The sequence below is a fragment of the Molothrus aeneus genome, chromosome 14 (assembly GCF_037042795.1).
Source record: "Molothrus aeneus isolate 106 chromosome 14, BPBGC_Maene_1.0, whole genome shotgun sequence".
In the NCBI taxonomy this organism is placed as follows: Eukaryota; Metazoa; Chordata; class Aves; order Passeriformes; family Icteridae; genus Molothrus; species Molothrus aeneus.
Window position 1 is genome coordinate 4355095 of NC_089659.1, and position 19394 is coordinate 4374488.

Here is a 19394-nt window from a genome sequence, read left to right on the forward strand (position 1 = left end):
TCCGACAGCGGGACTGAGGAGCTCGGACAGCGGAGCTCAAACAGCGGGACTGAGGAGCTCAAACAGCGGAGCTCAGTCATCGGGACAGCGGAGCTCACTGGGACATCAGATCTCAGTTACCGGAACACCAGAGCTCACCGGGACAGTGCAGCTCAGTCACAGGGACAGCAGAGCTTAGTAACCGGGACACCGGAGCTCACTTCTCTACCCACACAGAGAAACAGCAGCAAAGGCTGTATCCCCATTCCTGCTGTATTTCCACGAGTTCCCTCAGCCACACACCAGGACTCCATACGGATCCCCGGGCTCTGCAGCAGCTTCCCCAGGGCACTGACAATTACCAGTCTCCGGTGAATCCTGAGCCTTCCTAAAGGCTCACATTACCAAAGTCTGGTTTCTGGAAGTAATTGCAACTTATAGAAAAAGTAGGGCAGCTGTTTTTGAAGTATTGTTAGTCTTTAGGCAGTTCCCAAAACCACTCAGGGGTCAGACATCAGACACTGTGTTTGTGGTCCCAGAGAAAAAGCTCCTCTTTATGAAATGAAAATTGCCTTACAGTTGTTCGTCAACAGCAAGTATTTCATTCTGAGCAAGCATTTTTTCCTGACAGACATGCATGTGTCCAACAGGCCAGTATTTCTGAGGAATTACTTTACATCAATAAAGACTGAAAAACAAACCACACAAACCTGTATCTGAATTCTGGAACCAGTACAGGCTACAACAAGCCAAAGCTTCAGCAGGACACGCTTGTCTAAAGCTTATTTTTCACCGTTTACTCATTCATATAACATGTTTTATAATCAATTAAAATATCTAAAAAAAAAAAAAAAATCTTATCGACACAGCCCACACTACACTGAAACTGGGACAAGAGAAATTCAGGAGCCAAGAGTGGCTCAGAATGACCATCATCTCAGGGAAGGGAGTTCATTCATCTGAGTCCAGGTCACTGTCTCCTGCAATGGAGTGAAAGTCCTCACTGTCCTCCTCATCCTCAGACAGATGGACCTGACTTAACACGCTTGGCCCAGAGCGCTGCTGCTCTTCCTCCTCCTCCTCTTCTGAGATCTCGTAGCCTCCAATGCTGCTGAAACTCGTGTCTCTTGTGTTGGACTTTGGGTCTGGCTCTTCATAGCTGCCATAACTAGAAGAAAGAAGAAAATAATTTTAAATGAGCTGCTGATACCAGCAATTCTGTATTTAACTGCTGTGAGAGTTGGCTTCAAGTCCTGTGAACACTAGGACTGTGCATTTCCATTCTGTCACTGGCCAGCTTTTTAAAACAGAAACTAAAGAAAAAACAGTTCTCCAATGAAACAATTCCAGTATCTTCACTCCACTCTGATACACTCCAGGCAGGAAAAACTGATTGCTCCAACAGCTTCTGTCACCTTCAGTGCAGACAGAAAGTGCAGGAGTGTTTCCAGCCCATTCTCATCTTCTCTGCTGACTTCCTGCTGACTCCTGTCAAGGTCCTGGGCTGGAATGACCAGTGCCTGCCAGCCCAGCTACCTATCAGCTCTGATGCCTGTGATTTATGAGGCAAATGTCAATATTTGCACCAAGGAACTGAATTCCACAAAGAGAAGAAGAACAGAGAATCAAATACTTGTACTCTACAGAATGCCCAAAGAAGGGAGAGTAGGTTGCTGTTCTCTCAAATGCAAAAAAAATAAAGCTGATATTGTTGTACTTTTAATTTTCTAAAAATTTAACACCTTCCAAAATACAGAATATGCATATTCGTATACTTCTGGACTTCAACTAAGCAGTTGAATTTCAAGTCAGGACATGCTTGTTCTTAGAGGGGAAAAAAAAAGTTTATCTGCTAAATCACTTTTTAACTTGAAAGGCATCTTGTAGTTTGAGATAGCTTTTAGAAACCCTTATTTGTCCTGCCATCAAAACCCACTACGTATGTGCAAGAAATCATCTAACTTAAAATAAAAAAATGGGTGGGTTTTTCTTCTAATTTAACTGGTATTTTTATTAGTGAAAATCTAACAGCAACCCCAAATTTCTGTCAGTAAGAATAAATTGTAATTATGGTTGTAACAATAAGAACAGTCACAAGATAACTTTATGAAAAATATGAGATATTCTTCAGGTTTTTATGATGAAAATTTCAAAAATCTTTAAGAGAAGGGATTTTACCAGCTCTAATTACCTGATGTTGCTGTCCTCCATAACATGAGATGTCTCCCCACCATCTCCTTCATAGGACATCATACTTTCTTCATTGTCCATGCCCATCCTTGTGTTCTCTTGAAGAACGTGAGGCTGTTTGGGTCTCACTGCATTGGGCTCCACATCTGAGTCACTGCCACTCTCACTCAGCTGGATAGCTGTGTAAGGAACCAAAGTTTGGTCAGGAACTGCCAGGTTTGTTCTGTCACTCACATACCCACTGTCTGTGGTTCAAGGCTGCAATACTGACTGTAAGGAATGTTTGTAAAGTCCTGTCTCCACAAGGCAGCAGAAGAGGTATCTGGGAGGTGACACCACCCACTGAGTGCCCAAATCTGATGTTATTACAAAGCAATGTCATTACCACCATTATCCAAAAGGCCTTATGTCTTGTCTACTCTGGAAAATTCCCCCTTCTTCCCTCCTAATAATTTGCAGAAGTCATTGGTAAATATGCTAAATTTGTATGTACTATATACTATAAACTAAACACTATATCCTTTTCTGCATAAGTTTGTATTAAAATATAGAAAGAGTCTGAATAACCTCTGTACCTCTCTTCCTGTTTGTGATAACATTGTTTTAACATTAACATTTTACATTTAACATTCATAACCCTATTTCATATCAAATTAAATGTACTTTTACTAGACTACCCATTCCTGGCTCTGCATATCAAATCATACTCGCAGTGTTTTCAGAACCATTTGCAGTTTCACTTTATGAAATACAATCAACAAGATTTTGTCTTAACTCTGCTTTCATGTGTGTCTATATTTACAGCATTCCCATTCCTCTTTTGTTTTCAGTGTCATTTGTGTTCACCCAGTTTCCTCATCTTGCCCCTTTGGTCTCTTCTTTCTATTGCATGTTTTTGTGATGGAAGCATGAGATTAGTTGGGTTAATGAACAATCAGAAAAAGACACTTACATGAGAAAGGATTATCTCCCTCTTCATCACTCCCATCATCATCATCCTCTCCATCAGACATAAGCAAGTCTTCATAGAGGACACTGGCCTGGGGCTGCTGGGCTGATCCTTCTTCTTCATCAGCAAGGTCACCATCTGCATCTTCAACCTCCTGGGTCACACAAACAGGGATGCTGAAGATCCAGCAGCATGCTGCCATTTCTATCAGAGATTTCCCACTCTGTCCACTCTGAAGCATTCCCTCATTTCCCAGTGCTACCTTTCCCAAACTGCATTTCAGAGCCTGTCTCAGGGCAACAGGCACAACAGACAGCCCTGCGAGTCAGCACCTACACTGTGGCTGGGATTTCTGTAAATGTACTCACTGGGGCTGGAGTCTTAGGCTTGCCATCATCATCCTCATCAAATCCTTCAATATCCACATCAGAGTCTTCCTCGCCCAGCCTACCTCGCCCCTGGCGCATCTGGATGGGAACAAAGAGCAGTGACACTGAGGAGGGCACTGCTGGACATCACCTGGGGGTGTGAGGGACAGGGACACCTGGGCCACAGAGGTGGGTGTGGGAATACAGGAAGGGAAAGACAGAAAGGAAAATATTTGTGTATCACTCTCAGAGCAAGGATTCTTCTTCTCTTCATTGCAAGATCAGAGAGCACAGTCTCCACACACTTCTGCCTGGTGTGCTCATCCTTGAATTGGGAATCTCCAGCCTTACAGACCAGAGTTCCTTGTTCAACTAGTTATTTCTGGAAAATAGCACTAGGTTGTAACAAAAGTGCTTATTTTCATAAGATATTTTAAAAGCATACAGCATTTCCCCCAAATCTTTTTCTGTCCTTCTCTTCCTGTTCTTCCCACAGTCCCCATGAGTTCAAGATAAAGAGGACATGCAAGATTCTGTCCCAAGGACTATAAATTTCTACAGAAAGCTTGAAGACTTCCAAATCTAGAAGGCATTCACAAAGCTACAGATGGCTACAATACTACACAGAGCTATTCATAACCAATCTCTGCTTGCCTGCATTGTTCAGAATAGCTCTCACCAATCTTTCTGGTACCACCTTCAGTCTTATGGCTCCTCTTCACCTTCTTCATCCTCCTGGCAATTTATTTTCATGGTCCTATTACTGCATATCCTTCTGCTATTCCCTCTGCTTCAACATTTATTGTTTTGTTTAATACAGAATAAAAACTAAGGAAAAATATTCTGTGGTTACTGTAACAAGTTCATTTCTAGTTATTTAATGCCTTTAACCTGTCTGCTTTTCCTTTTACAACTATATCTACAGTGGCAACCATATGTTCCAAGCTCCTAATTGTCACTGGATGCAACCATAATAATCTAATTATGATCTTGTGAATCTGTAGAATATCCTTCACCATTTGCTTATTCAGAATTAACAAGGGATTGCATATTAACCCTCTGTAGCATGAGTCACCAGGTTTCTACTTCCAGAAGCAGTGAAGCAAACAAATACCTGGCCTTAGGCAGATTCTTTTGCAGCTCTTGATTCTCTATTCTTTGTTTTGCAGTGTTTCAATTCCCAGTGCTCTTTATTTTTATTTTTTTTTTTTACTTTTGCCTCAGAGCAGTCAAAATTAAGAAAATATCATAACTTTTGGAAGAGATTTCCTTCTCTGCTTGGAAAACCTGATCTTGGTCACCTGTTTCCTACAAAGTCATTGCCTCCTTTTAGTAATTTGCTCATACAAGACAACTCCCCAACCAGATGAGAAAATGGAGGATTCTGACCTGAGTTCCTCGCTTCCCTGTGGTAGTGATGGGAGTGTCCATAGCAGACAAATTGCTTTCATCTTGATAGAATGAAGCACCATGGGACACACTGAGGGAAGTGCTGGTATCATACAAATCTGGTGGCTAAAGTATAGGTGGAAACAGGAGACAGAACATTCTCAGGCACTGAACTGAGACTGGAACATTATCTTGAGAGGCAAGACTGGGATTTCAGGACTAAATGCATCTTTTTGGCATGGTGTTCATACTACTACACACTGTTTAGTCAAAATGAGCTAATTATTCTTAAAGAACAAATGGGGTAAATGCAGTGGCTCAAAACCTCAGCTTTGAAGTTTGCCAAATAACAGATTTTAAAATAAAAGTCAGTAGTTCTATACAGAGCTATTCTAGAAAGGCCAAAATCACAAATGGGCTCCAAAAGGATTCAATAAATTTATAGAGAATAAACCTCTCTGCAGCTCATAAATACAATGGTCCAGGTCCAACACAAGTTTAAGGTGCCTGAACAACCAATTCCCAGCAGCAGAGAGGGTTTGCTGTAGAAATTATCACTGCATGTTTGCATCCACCTACTTCTGTTCCCTGCCAGAGACAGGAGACTTGATTACATCAACCTTGGGTCTGACTCAGCATGGCCCTTTTCATTTACTTCCTTGTAATGGGAATGCTGTTGCAGCCCCAAATGCTCCAATCAGAACTGGGAAAAGTCTAGCACATATGAAACAGCAAAGCTTCAGCTTCCAATCAATCCTATATAAGTCATTGTCTCAACTCCTAAAGCTGACACAGGCCAGATTGACCTCTGAAGAGTTAATGAGGATTAGGATTTTAATAAAGTTCCCTTACAATACACACTTCATAGATCATGACAATACTGAAAGTCTTAAGAACAACAGCAATAATTCTTAAATTAGGCAAAACAGGCTTCCTAAGAATTTAAACAGACATGTAAAGCACAGACAGCTCTCAACTGTATTTGCTTTTTATATCCTGGAGGCCAACCTCTGAAGACCCATATGGGGAGATAAATGTTGGCTGTCACAACTGCATTTAAAAAAGGGAACTAAAGCCAAGCAATTCCCCCAGACCTGCTATCTGTGGCAAGTTTGGGAGTGTGGGAAGTGGGACTGTACCTCCAGCCAAGAAGCAGAGGGGAAGAGTAGCCTTCAGGTGACAAGTTCAAGGCAGAAACTCAGAGAGCTCTTTCCTTTTAGCAAGGACAGTTCCCTGCTCAGGCCTCCTTTCCTCTCTTTTGATCACCAGCTTGGAATAAAATCAGACCAAGTAACACTGCTCTTGGGAAGGAAACCATCAGATAAGAAAATATCATTTTTGTCCTTCACTCTGATGCATTGGGATCACCACTGATGGCATTTAATTCTTGAAATGTCAACAAATAGTTTCAATAACTCATCTCCAAAGACTCTCCTGCAGACCAACACTTCCTACTGGCAGGAAGGTCTTTTCCATGATACTCAGTTTCAGCATTCTCAGCCAGTTGAATTTGATCATAATTTCTAGCAAATACTTTCTACCTTCCTAAAATGCTACATTTTGGGTATTTTTGTGGGGAAAGATGGACGGGAGGGCGTTAAATATTGCCCCAAACCCACCTGTGTCCTGCTATCTTGGCTCAGCCATACAGTCTTTGTATACTTCCTGCCTAAACAATTTTTAAAGTAGTTTTTCTCTTAAAAATAATCTTTATAAGATCTTAAATTGTTCCTGAACTTCAGGCCTTCCTTTTCTGCTCTGACTTTGCTAAAATTAAATGCAACTTTCCAGACATAATTACATCAGACTTGCACAGAACTGAAAAATTATTGGCCTACAACTGGGCTGAACAACTGCAAAGAAAGTTTTGCTTTGTCTTCCTATACCTCAACATCTGCATTTTATCATTCAATTATCAACACAGAGATCTTTCCCAAGGCCTGTGAACTTTTTCAAATAAACAAAAGGCACATCTCAGACACTAGGATGACATCCCCTGCTTTCCTAGGCAAATTCCAAAGTTAATTTTAGTTTTCATGAATTAACTTGTCATTCCTGGTGGAAGTTTTTAACTGATGTTTTTAAAAACATCAAACAACCCAAAATAAGAATTGTTTTTTTAAAAGTCTAAGTAGCTTATAAATCTTTGCCAAACTGTAAACACTGAAAAGAAGCCCAGCATGAACTTGCTCTGTAACACATAGAAAATACCTGAGACACATAATTGTCTGCTATAAAATAATGATAAAGGTTAAAAGCATTATTTTTCACTAGAACTGGAACAAGAGATGTAAAGAATCCCAGCAATGAGGGTAGAGTGGGACTTTGCTGACCTTATCAGAGAGTTCCTTTACCCACAGCAATGAGCCTTTCCAACAATGCCACTACCAAACAGCTCCCTGGATTCCTCTCAGCACTACATCCATCTTTTGTCCTCGTGTTCTCCTTACCTGTCCACTGCTTGACTTCTGAGGGTTTCTAAATGTTACACTTGCACAGTCCTTGACCTTCCAACCCACACTCAGCTGTACCTGACTGTACACAGCTCATCTGTAGACCAGTTTTACAACTTGCTTGGGAAATGTCTCTCTGTCTTAGGTACCTCACTCTCTGAAGCATCAGAACTGCTTCTTACATTTATTCTTAAAGAGCAAGTGTTAGCACACCATCCAACAACATACTCTACTAAAAGACAAACTGCAGACAGATGGAGAACACGAAACAAAGAGGAAAATTGGGATCAAAAAGGAAGTGAAAGCCTTGCTTGGTCACTTGCCTGTGGAGTGTAGGGACCAGGGGTCATAGGATCAAGACTCTCCAGATCTGCCTCCTCCAGTGCTGCTTCCTTAGCAGTAGAGATGTCTCTCTCAAGTTGAGTCAGGTGCTCATCATACTAAGAACAAAAAAGCTTGCTAAGGTTGCAGAACAGAAAATTCAAACTGTAAATATTCCACTAAAGCTGTCCACATACCTCAGCTAAAGTTTGGTAACAGATGTTTACAATCTCCTGGGCTGTTTTTGTGTACTGGCTGTCTGACCCTGTAATAAGAAACAAATCTCTTTATACATTCTGATGTTTTTCCAATTCCAGCTGCCAAGACAGCAAGACAGGTTTTGGTTACACAGACCCCCTAAATCCTAACTCCTTCTGAGTAAGCAGAGCTCACATTCAGCTAAAATAGCACAACCAGTTTGTTCCAGCATTAAAAGTGTGATTTAGGACACAGGAAGGTTGTACCCTGTCTGTCTCAAGGAACTTGCCAGAAACAAAACACTGGATCAGAGACATGTACTGAGCAAGCAGAACATCCTCCCCAAATGTAACTGCCCCATTCTGCACCAGAAGGTAATAAAGCTCCAGTGACAGGAAAACCAGCACTGTTTAAGCATTTCTTTTCTCAAGAAAGGAAAACAATCATCAGGTTTATGAATCACAGCCTCAGGCTTCAACACACTTTGGCAGTACAGGTGCCCAGATGAATTAATTTAAGTACAAAAGGCAGCTGAAGCCTCATTTCCACCACCTACCATTGTACTTAATGCTGTTGGCAAGGATGAGGTTAACATCATCCAGGAAAGTCTCCCTGTTCTGGTATTTGTGTTTGGAGATATTCTGGAAGAGAATTGTCACCCAGTGAGTGATCAAGTCCAAACACCCCTCAAGAGACTGCTCAGCCCAAGCTACTCACCTTGCGGATGGTCTCCAGATCCATCGGATTAGCAATCACCTTGTAATAATCAGGAACAAACTTCTTGTTAACTGGATGGTGAAACGGCCAAGACTGAAACAAAACAAAAAAAGAAGAAAACAGACAGGTTTAGAAAGCTTCTGTGTAGAATTTTCTACAGTTTGAGCTACAAATTTCATAAAACAAGTCTGCAGAATTGATTAACACTCCTAATGTATTTAAGGTATTTATAACAAGACCTCTTGAATCCAATCATTTAGGTTCAGGAGGGACACAGAGAAAAGATCTACCAGCTGGATTTTTAACTAGGCCTGTTGATATCTATTTGACAGTAGGAACATATAATACAAATTGATAATTTTACAGAAGACTTTTCTATTCAATAGCACTGTTTTCTCAACAACAAGATGAGCACGTTTTGCATATCACACACAGTCACTCAAGATACATACATCTGGAACTGCCATCATCTTTTGAGTCACAATGTTATCCAAAATGAAGGAAAAGGCCACTTGATCATCATCATCCAGGAGAGGATTAATTGCTTTTTCTAATCGAGCCAGTTTATCTTCCTTCTGCAAAAGAAGTAGGGAAATTCAGTGGCTGACCCTAAACTAATAGCTGAACTATCATGATACTCTGTCCCAGAGACTCCCATGCACCTTTTTATGAAAACACTTGAAATTAACAGGGGATAATAGTCAAGATATAAGCCTATAGATAAGGTAACTAGAATAAGAAACAAGCATTTTTTCAGAAAGGCTCCCATGGGAGCTGTTTAAAATGGTAAAAATTCAAATACGTTCTGGGGTAGGAGGAAGAACTCCTTTAATTTTCTACTACTCTCCCTAAACCCCTGTGTTTTGCCTATGCACATCCTCTATTCTCAAAGTCTTCAACCACCCCTGATCATCCCTTCCCCTCCATTCTGACCACAACACATTCACAGAACTTGCCTCTTTTAGCTTTTCATCACACAGGTCGAGCATGGACTGGGATATCTGTGTTAGTGAGTGCTTTGGCCCTGCAAACACACACAGCAAGTGCAGCTTGATTAAAAAGGCCATGTCACAATATGATTTATCTTTACTCCTAAGGCATCACTGATAATATTTCTGGCACAGTTAGGAGAATATGCTCAAGTATATTTTCAATACACACAGTTATTCAAGTTCAGCATGCATTTTATATGAGAAAGTATTATTTGTAGTAAATAATATTTCTGGCATACATTCTAGTAAAGTCTGGAAATCCTTTGGAAAGCAGCTGTGCCTGTGGCAGACAGGCTTCCAAGCCCTCCACCTCTGCCAAATATTTACAGTATAAATCATGAAATTTCTGTTTCCTTCACTAAGTCCAATCAGTGAAGCAAAACTGCTAAGGAAGGCAAGATGGGCATTTGAGGAATATTCAAAAACCCACAGCTTTGGATAATTTCAGGATTCCTCAGACATGGAAACAAGCAACAGAACTATGAAAAAAATGGATCTTACTTATTAGGATAAATCAGGGATTTAACTGTCAAAATAATAAAGGAAGCAGCAAAGACACAAACTCAGTGATGTCACACTCAATGCTGCACAGCCTAGACAGACTCAGTACAGCTAGGAGGTTTTTCTGTCAAATTAGTATATTTTGGACAAAGACATTTCTATCAGCAGTCAGAATAAAGCCAATGAATCAGCACCTTTCTCCAGCAGATACATGCTCTACCACAGAATCTATGCTTTTATTTTAAACTAGCTTTCTTTCATTTTTTTAAAACTAGTTTCCTGACTGTCCCAAATGGGGAAAGAGTTTATTGCAACTGAGAATAAATTATATAAAATCATGACAGCAAACTCTACTCAAAGCTGCATGCTCCAAGGCACTGGCTTCAATGGGTGTGAAGTATTCCTATTTGCACTGAAAGATTCATTCAATAAAGCATAATAATGTAATCTACTGAAAACAATATTTACTTAGCTATGAAGGAGGTAGGCAGCACTTGAAACATGCAGAAGTCTTCAGTCATTGAGTCACCCCAAGACACAGACCCATAACTGAACTTCAATTACCACATCACAGTCATCATTTAGTTGTTGCTACATGCTGTAATTCACTTCTTTCTTATTTATTAATTAGTTCTTATTTTATTAATTAGTTATTAACATTAATACAATCTTTCCGGTATATCTGTAAAAATACATGTTCACTACTGCCATGTGGAAGTGAATTTGCTCTGCTTTTATGTTGCTTTTGTTGACTCTAAATGTTCCACAGCTCATCCATGCACAGTGTATTAGCAGAAGCAGGATTTCCCTGTGTTTTTACCATTGTATGTGGCACTGTTCTTCACAATGAGCTCCAGGTGCTCCCTGAACTCCTCCCGGGATGGGTACTGCCTCTTACGGACGTTTTCACGCAGGGTCTGCAAATCCATGGGCCGAGTAATGATCTTATAATAATCTTTGACAACTTTTGGATTTACAGGAGTGTGGAAGGGGTATGTCTGAGGAGGAAAAGAAACAAATGGTTATTATCACAGTAATAGCACAGCTATTCTCAGTTTAACTTCCACAGTTAAACAGGCACTAATGTATAAAACCTTTACGCAAACAGTTCCTTAACTGCACCAGGGAAAACAGAACAAGCTCAACCCCACGATGGCAAACACTTTCTTCCACGCAGTATTTTCTAATACCAATGTAAGAAGGAAAATCTCACTGAGAATTTGTGGTATTTTCAATTGCAGCACAGAAGTTGAGAAACTGAACTTTTAAATTCTCATTTCAACTCAAATATTCCATTTAATCTTTTTATTTTGCAAGTTTCTGGCAAAGTCTGGTCAGAAAAGAGTGAAGAACAGATCTTCTCCAGTGCCACATATATAAAAGCATTTCACACTGCTACATTTCATTCATCTTATTATTCCCACCAGTGCGGGTTTTGTTCCAAAAAAAATTTAAAAATATCACATATGAGCTTTTAACATGTACCTATACAAAACCAGCCAAATTCTGGTGTCTACAACACATACCCTACTTCAACCATATTGCTTGAGATGCAGGATTTAGGTGTCATAGCTCAAACTTACATTGGGAAGATCCCTGATGTCATTGATGATGCCCTCCAAGATGGATGAGAGTGTCACCATGGGATCTGTTCTCCGCCGGTGGATGGATTTATGGGGACGCTGAAAAATCAAAGGCAGAAAAATTAAGGCAGTTCCAAGCTGCAAAGCATTTACTCACAGAAATCCTAGACAATTTAGCTTATTAATTTTCTGGGCAGGCACAAGGAGGTTGCATAGGAGCAGTTAAGGGCCTGGCCAGCTGGACAAACAGAAATGGAGGTGCTGCAATCAGCTCAGTAACATTTCACTCACGTTGAGATAATCACAGTGCACCGTTGTCCCTACACGACGCTTCTTCTTCGGAGGAAGCTGCTGCTTAGGGAACTTCAGGACCAGGGATTTCCTGCGGACCTCATCAGCACTAGGCACAAACAAAAAAGCACAATAATTCCTCCAGCCCTCATGTGAATCAAGACCATTTGTCCCCCAGTACTGGCTTTGGTTCCATCTTCTATAATACCAAATGCTCAATCAAAATACTGTAATATGTTTATGTAAAGCCCTGTCACTTTATTCCCATGACTAATATACATATGAGTATATATATTCTGCATTAAGCTCTATGTTGTTTATTCTTATTATTCCCACCAGTATCTCTGCTTTTTCCCTTACCTCTCAATCAGTTGTTTTCCCAGGACAATTTTCGTTCCTTCAACTTTGATGAGTTCTTCATTGTCATTGTGAATGACTGTCTTTTCCAGCTCTTCCTCCTGCTCCTCTGTCATTGCAACAGGATTAGAAGGTGGGGCATTTGTTTGGTAGTAAAGAGGGCAGAACTTATTAGTCCTCATGTGCCCGATTGCACCACATGCTCCACATTTTAGCTGCAAAAATAGAAGGTGATGGATCAGAATTCACATGTGGGCTCCTAGTTTCGAGGCAAAGCATCATTAAAATCCCCCAGTGAGTTCTTTAGTACATCAGTAGAACAGAAAATTTCTCCAGTAGCCAGAACCTGTATAGAATGCTTACTTTCAAGTCTGGACGCTCTTTCATTTTCTTGGGCTTCTTTTCTGGAGGGCCTTTGAGTTTCTCTTTCTCTTGGTTCCGCTTTAGCCTCCGTAGCTGTTCCTGGATCCTGCGCCGCTCCTTCCGCATCTCCTCACGGTGCTGCTCATCAAACAGAGCAAACTTCCGTCTGGGTGGGGGAAAAAAAACACAGAAATTTTCCAGCCTAGCTCATGATTTGCCAGGTACTCTTCTGCCAGCTCAATCACTGCATGAAGTTTGTGACACCCTCCAAATGGACAGCCATTAAATCTCTTTCTCTCCACAATTACTGCGCCGGGCTTCTACGCTCAATTCTACATTTCTTCGTGCTGTCAGTGGAATGAAATAAGCCTGCAGGCAAAGTTAAGGGACAGGAGAAGGAGACCAGGAAGGCCTTACATGAACTCCTCGTCCTTGGTGGTCCGTATGCGGCAGTAGGCGTCGATGACCGCGGGTTTCCGCACCGTCTCACACCTCACGTACTCCTTGCCGTCCTCGTCCCTGAACGTGCGGTAGATCTTCAGGCGCCGGCCCGTGGCAGAGGAATTCAGGCTGGTCACAGAGGCAGTGTCATCATCCTTGTGAGAGTTTGCTGAGGCTGCTGAAGCTGTTGTCACAAGAAAATGCTTTATTTGCTCCTAGTTTTTTTCCACATTGTAGAAATACCCATTGTTTAAATACAGCAGATAGTTTTGGCTTAAAAGCTTCCAAGACATACATTCAGGAAAACCTAACAGAAGTCTTTCCCTTGCTTGTTCATGTTCTCTTATCATGACATGAAATCCAGCTGAAACAAAGATACCTAATTATCCACATAGATTGTAAAGCCAGAAGGAACAGCAACAGTCAACAAGGAGCCACAGGTGCAACCAGCAATGCAATTGCATCTGGCCCTGCAGATGGATTAGTTACAATGCTTTTCATCATAGGTATGGTTATCTGGCAGAAACTCAGGGTCAAGAATTATCCAGTTTTCCAAGGAGTGTTCCAACCAGTGAGCACAGAATCTTTCCAGCACCATTCATAATTCAGGTTGAGAGGTTTTGTACAAACTAACACTGGATATCTTCTCATGAGGTAATAATCATCAAAAATCTTCCACATTTGCCTTATAAATTATTCCAGTAACTATTTATTAGTGATTTATTCCCAATTTGGGAATAGATAGGAAATAACATTGACTCAGATGCAGAGTTCAGCTTTGCTCACACATATTCAACAAGTAACAGTGGTCATGAAGTTCATTCACAGGCCAAATGTTTTACCAGCCAGTCAGGGACATGTCAAGTTCTCTGTTGGAATGCACTTAAAACAAGCACATCTCCAGGAGATCCAAATCTGGCAGCTGCCCAATTTACCTCCAAACATGCTGCCACAGCACACAGTGTAACAGACACTGCTATCAGCCTGCAGACTGTGCTGCTTCACACACAGAGCTGTGTGTACACAGAAGATCCAACTACACAACCGTAAGATGGGTGCAGGAACTATGTGTGAAGACATCTTGAGAAAAATACTGAAAAAAAGCAGCTCCCCACTCAAAATAAAAATAAAAAAAAAAGAAACTTCAGGAGGAAGCAGCAGTGACTATCTAAAGAAATACCAGAGTTATTTTATAGTACAAAATAAACAAAAGATATGAGGCAATGAATATATTTCACATGCACTTTCAGCCACTAAGTGCTCAAGAGAAGGAAGAACCCCCAGAGAGGGAAAAGCCCCAGATAAGCATGTTTATACATTCTCCCTGTAAGGAATCCACACTCTTGAGAGGTCAGATCAACACACTTTGCAGCAGGACATAAAGTCCTGCATCCCTTCCCAGGCATAATTCTGGTGGTTGTAGTTACTTACACAGCCCCTTTTTGTCTCTCCTGTCCTTTTTGCCCCTGTCTTTGTCATTGTCTTCTCCCAGGAGCATTCTTTGCAATTCCTTCCGTTCCTGCTCTTCTCTTTCCCGAGAGAGCTGAGAACTAGTTTTCTTGTTCTGTAACATATTCTCAATATTCTTTCCCATCTCTTCAAAGTCACTGTCTTCAGCTGAACTGCTATCTGTGTCTGTTGACAGGATCTCAGTGGATTCCAGAACCCTGAAATAGGAGGCATCCTGAAAGTCAGTGAATGTTGCCCTTCCAAATTAAAAAAAACCTCAGTCTGTTACCTTCCCAGAAATACAAAGGTAAAAATGATGCAAAGATTTGAGAATTAATGATACAAATCACTACTACAACAGGCATAACATATTCCCTTCTCAGCCCTCCTTTTAACCCCTGCTAAAAGAACAACTGTTTCAAGACAATCTTCTCCAAATAGTTGATCTCTTCTTCATTAACAATACCTTACTCCCTCACCACTCAAGTCTCAGGCCAGAACAAGGAATAATGCATGAATTCTTCTGTCAGTTTAAGAACAGAACACAGAATTGCTACCTGCTACCCAAGAGAGAGATGGCAAATTGTTCATAACAGAACAAAACAGGAAAGGAAAGGAAATAAGGTGGTGAACTACTGATGTGTGGAACTGCAGAACATCTCATGCTGTGCCTCTGCAACACATTCTACCTTTCCAAACGGTCTGTGACAGCAGGACACTAAACCTGAGAGTTTCTATTAACAGCCAAAGGCCTCTTTCTTAGTGCTGTATTTCATGAGCCCAACAAGTTGAATGAACACCTACACCACCACATATCAGTGAGCCCCAGACATGCACAGAGCTGGGGCTCTGCAGGGACAGGGTGGGGTCCAAGGCTGTGAGCATCAGATAAGAACATACTTATTTTGTAAGTCGAAGATGCGCTGACATTCTTCTTTGTATCTCTCCTGATGCTCTGCCACAGAGAACCGAGAGCCACGGGCAAATTTGCTCATGGGCCCCTCCCCTGAGCGTGCCTGCTCTGTGGACATGGTACGGACCACGTCAATCACCTCCCAGCGGGACAGCTTCTTTATCTGCAAACAGGAAGACAAGGAGTGGTTCTAGAGACACACAGCTGAGGCACCTGGCTGTGGATCTCAATCCTCTCCACATGAGATGAAAGCAGAAATTTATACATCCCTTCCACCATCAGCTGCTAAAGCCTTAGTGAAGCATGCAGCCTGCCCTGGGCTCACACTCACCTCCTCCTCAGGCACTCCAAATTTCCGCAGAAGCTGTTTGGCATTTTTGAGGGAAAGCCGGCGCAGATCCGCATCTGTGCCAGTCACTGTCTTCTTCACTGGCTGAGGTTCTTTATCATCCTGTTCAGAGGAAGATTCAGCCCATTAATGTCATAGGAGTCTTTCCTATGCTCATCTGATATCTTCTCTTCCTTATGTCCCTTATTTAGTCCAGTTCTCCCACATGACTTCCCAACCACTGCTCCTTGGGAACTATACCTTCTGCTGGGTTGGTTTGTTTGGAATCTTGACATAAGAAAATCCTTCCCCACAGCCAGTGGGATCTGCAACACCAGTCACTTCTAGGAGGCACTTGCCCTTCATAGCAGCAATGAAGGCTCGTGTGGTGTTCCAGGGAGCTGTGCGCACCTGCCAGTGAGAAAATAAACAATCATAACCCTGCAACAGTCCAAGCTTTTATTTTGCAATTCTTCCAGTCATACTGAGAACTTTTCAACTGACACAATGAGGGCGAATTCTTCCTCTTGATCCTTCAGCTGCCCTGATAACACTTCAGTGAATAACTGAAGTGCTAAGGAACTCACAAAAAGGCATTTAAGGTAAAAAAAGCCTAATCCTGGAAAGGACCTGCAAGAACAATCACCAAAGACAGGTATGAGCTGCCAGCAGAAGATCCCAGGAAAGCTGTGTGAACACAGGAAACTCTGAATTGGACTTTAGATATATCCTTTAAATATAAGGACCTCATTTTTCTCCTGCCATTCAAATTTATATACTGGTGTACACACTCATGCATCACTCTGATGATACCTCATCATCAATCTTCATTTGGAAATCCTCTTCATTCTCCTCTTCTGGAGCAAAGAAGGATTTCTCCCCGTAACCTGCATCCTGCAGAGAAATATTAGGGAAAAAATGAGAAGCTGAAGTCTCAAAAAGGTTACTGGAGACAGAACTAGAAGTCATGGAGACTTGCCATGCTGAACAAGCAAACTTCAGCAGACAGTCGTTTGCAAGATTCACCAACAGTAGCAGAGATGTCAAACTGCCCAGTATTTTGACGAACTCCATATCTAGCAGTGCACTCAACTTCAGAAAAAATAATCAGTGTCTCTTACAGCCACCTGCTGGTGACTTTCAGCTGTAGAGCTCCGGGTATAAACATAAGCCCTTTCTTGTACCTTCCCTTTGGTACTTTTGAGCTAATTCAATGTTGAGATAACAGGAGGTACAAATACAGTGTTTCTCTCTTTAAAACTTAACGCCCTTTTATGCAGCAGCAAATTTAGCAAGTGACACAACAGTCAGGGACCTAACTTGCCTACTTTATAGCAGAATTAGCTTCAGGGAGGAGGTGTTACCTAGGCTCACCCCTCACAGGGTGTCAGTAATTTGCCTTGGATTTAGCAGGATTTACCTTGAGCCGCTGCTCGGCTGCAATCATGCTGTAATAGGCACAGCACTGCTCTGGGGACACCATGGCTCTGATCTCCTCCTCTGTTGGCAACCTGAAATCCGGCTTTAAAACCCACCAGTTTGAGTCCATCCCTGAAAAATGCACAGGTCAAACACTGAGTAGTTTCCCACGTGTGCTGGATGCCATCACAGTCCCAGCTTTCATGTGCATGTATTTGCTTGCAAAACACAACACAGCCACACACAGAGGGAAGGGAATGTGTTTGAGTTGTATCTTTAATGAGTAAATCACTGCCCAAAGGGTTATTAAGAATGTCTAAACTTGTGACTGGTGTCTACTGTCACTTGTCTAGTGACTACTAAATGTAGTCACTTCTCACCATCAAGCACACTTGCGCCAAAGAAAGCGCACATCCTTAAACACTGGGACAAACAGAACCCCTGTCAGATTACAGTTCTACAAGCTTTCAAGTATGGTTTATCAGGAGATGCTCCCTCTTTGTGCTGTGTCTGGAGCTCCAGGAGCAGCACAGGATGGCTGCCCACCAAAGAAAACCCCTCAGTACCTGTGCGTTTGAAATCAGCGCAGAGCTTCAGGCGCTTGCGGATGCTGCTCTCGGAGTGCGAGGGAAAGGCCTTCTTGATGTCCTCCATGCGGATCCGCCGCGGACGGTCCCTGCTCTTCCAGAACAGCCTGTAGATAAAAACCTACAAAACAACACCCACTTGTCCAAAGAAACAATAAGCCAGCTTGCACAGGCAGTACACACAATGTTTCTGGTGACTGCTTCAGATTTACTACTTAAAAACCATTGTTTCTCATAAATTCACTCAGTGAAGTTTTCCAAGCTGTGTGTCTGCTTCAGGTTCGGCTGGTTTTGAGAAGCAGAAGGGAAAAGTATTTGTCTTGAAAGTTTGTTTTATCACATTAGAAATGTTTGTGCTTTGTCACAGAAATTCTGTGAACAGTGTGGATTCTCCTGCTCTGCAAATACCTCTGGAGTTATAATTTTGAGTTAAATTGACAGTAAATTACTAGAAATTTTCTCCTAAATATGAACTTGGGGATAATTACTGAATGCTCATGGACTTATCCCAAAGCTTAAACACCACAAGAACTAGAAAACTAAGAAAAACCTGTGAGGCAACTCTAATTCTGTGCTGTTTGATAGCAGAGTGATAACTGACTCTTAGTAAAACCCAGAAGTGACATTTTACATAGCACAACCACTTCAAAACCCACTCTAACTTCTTCAGTTTTGTACATTTATATATAATCTCCTAACCTTTTATTTGGGTAATAAAAAGCCTTTATCATTTACTTTTCAGATAGGATGCCATTAAAACAGAAGAGAGATTTTATAAGTCTTTGGTTAAATGAAAACCAAAATGGCCTGTCTGGTTAACATCCAATGCTTGCAGTGCTCTCACCTCACAAGAAAACAAACAAACGAATAAAAGGAGGACAATGAAATCCTCAAATCAAGACTGTCCCAGGGCCCAAGCCTATGCCATGGGCTTGCCCCAAAGACCCCCCCAAGATCCCCAAATAATCTCCTATCACAGACCTGCAGGAAGTCTCTGATGTGTGTGTTAGCTCGCTTAGAGTTGGGCCCAGGTACTTCATAGAGTGGGCACTCCTGCCCAACTACAAAAATATCCACCAGTTCTCGAATGTAGTAACCTTGTCGTGTCCGGATGATCAGGAAATCTGTTTCAGGCATCTTATGTAAATAGATGGGGGCCCGGAAAAGATTGTTTTCAAATGCCTGTTAAGAGAGACAAATCAAAGTTCAGAAATTTTGATCAAATCTTCTGTGATACAATCTGCAAAAAAGATCTTAAAGACCAAAACAACACCCCAAGGTTCATTGCAATGGTATACCATTATTTATATCACAGTATATGCAGATGTGCAGGGACTAGTCAAGGATGAAGAACAAAATCTTAAGAAACACAAGAACAAATGCAGAGATTGAAGGGCTCTTTGGACATTTAGAGGTACTTCAGGTCCTTTAAGGAGGTACTTTAAAAAAAAAAGACAGAAGGAACACATCTGCAAAAGAGCACAATAACCACAGAAACCAGCCCAACGCACAATTAGCATTGTTAGTTCTGTGATACATCTCTAATATGAACCTTCACCTTACCTTTATCCTGTGGTACAGAATGGAAGAATTATTGCTGCAGCAA

The 19394-nt window shown here is 41.5% G+C and overlaps 1 protein-coding gene across 4 annotated transcripts in view; it reads right to left on the reverse strand.

The window, feature by feature from the left end:
• Nucleotides 1-505: 505 nt before the first annotated feature.
• Nucleotides 506-19394, reverse strand: part of TAF1 (TATA-box binding protein associated factor 1) — a 29171-nt gene continuing 10282 nt past the window's right edge. For 2 of the 4 annotated variants that reach the window (XM_066559337.1, XM_066559335.1), the window contains exons 16-40: nt 18770-18970; nt 17768-17909; nt 17203-17333; nt 16596-16676; nt 16044-16193; nt 15786-15905; nt 15442-15617; nt 14524-14759; nt 13069-13276; nt 12652-12817; nt 12292-12503; nt 11932-12040; nt 11641-11739; nt 10878-11055; nt 9521-9588; nt 9017-9139; nt 8565-8657; nt 8404-8488; nt 7847-7914; nt 7652-7768; nt 4876-5001; nt 3487-3585; nt 3122-3272; nt 2171-2348; nt 506-1147 (exon numbers count right to left, since the gene is read on the reverse strand). In XM_066559337.1, the coding sequence (XP_066415434.1) occupies nt 931-1147; nt 2171-2348; nt 3122-3272; nt 3487-3585; nt 4876-5001; nt 7652-7768; nt 7847-7914; nt 8404-8488; nt 8565-8657; nt 9017-9139; nt 9521-9588; nt 10878-11055; nt 11641-11739; nt 11932-12040; nt 12292-12503; nt 12652-12817; nt 13069-13276; nt 14524-14759; nt 15442-15617; nt 15786-15905; nt 16044-16193; nt 16596-16676; nt 17203-17333; nt 17768-17909; nt 18770-18970 (3534 nt within the window). In that variant the 3' untranslated portion in view covers nt 506-930. The remainder of the gene's footprint in view (nt 1148-2170; nt 2349-3121; nt 3273-3486; nt 3586-4875; nt 5002-7651; nt 7769-7846; nt 7915-8403; nt 8489-8564; nt 8658-9016; nt 9140-9520; nt 9589-10877; nt 11056-11640; nt 11740-11931; nt 12041-12291; nt 12504-12651; nt 12818-13068; nt 13277-14523; nt 14760-15441; nt 15618-15785; nt 15906-16043; nt 16194-16595; nt 16677-17202; nt 17334-17767; nt 17910-18769; nt 18971-19394) is intronic. The other 2 variants (XM_066559338.1, XM_066559336.1) reach the window with 1 other exon arrangement.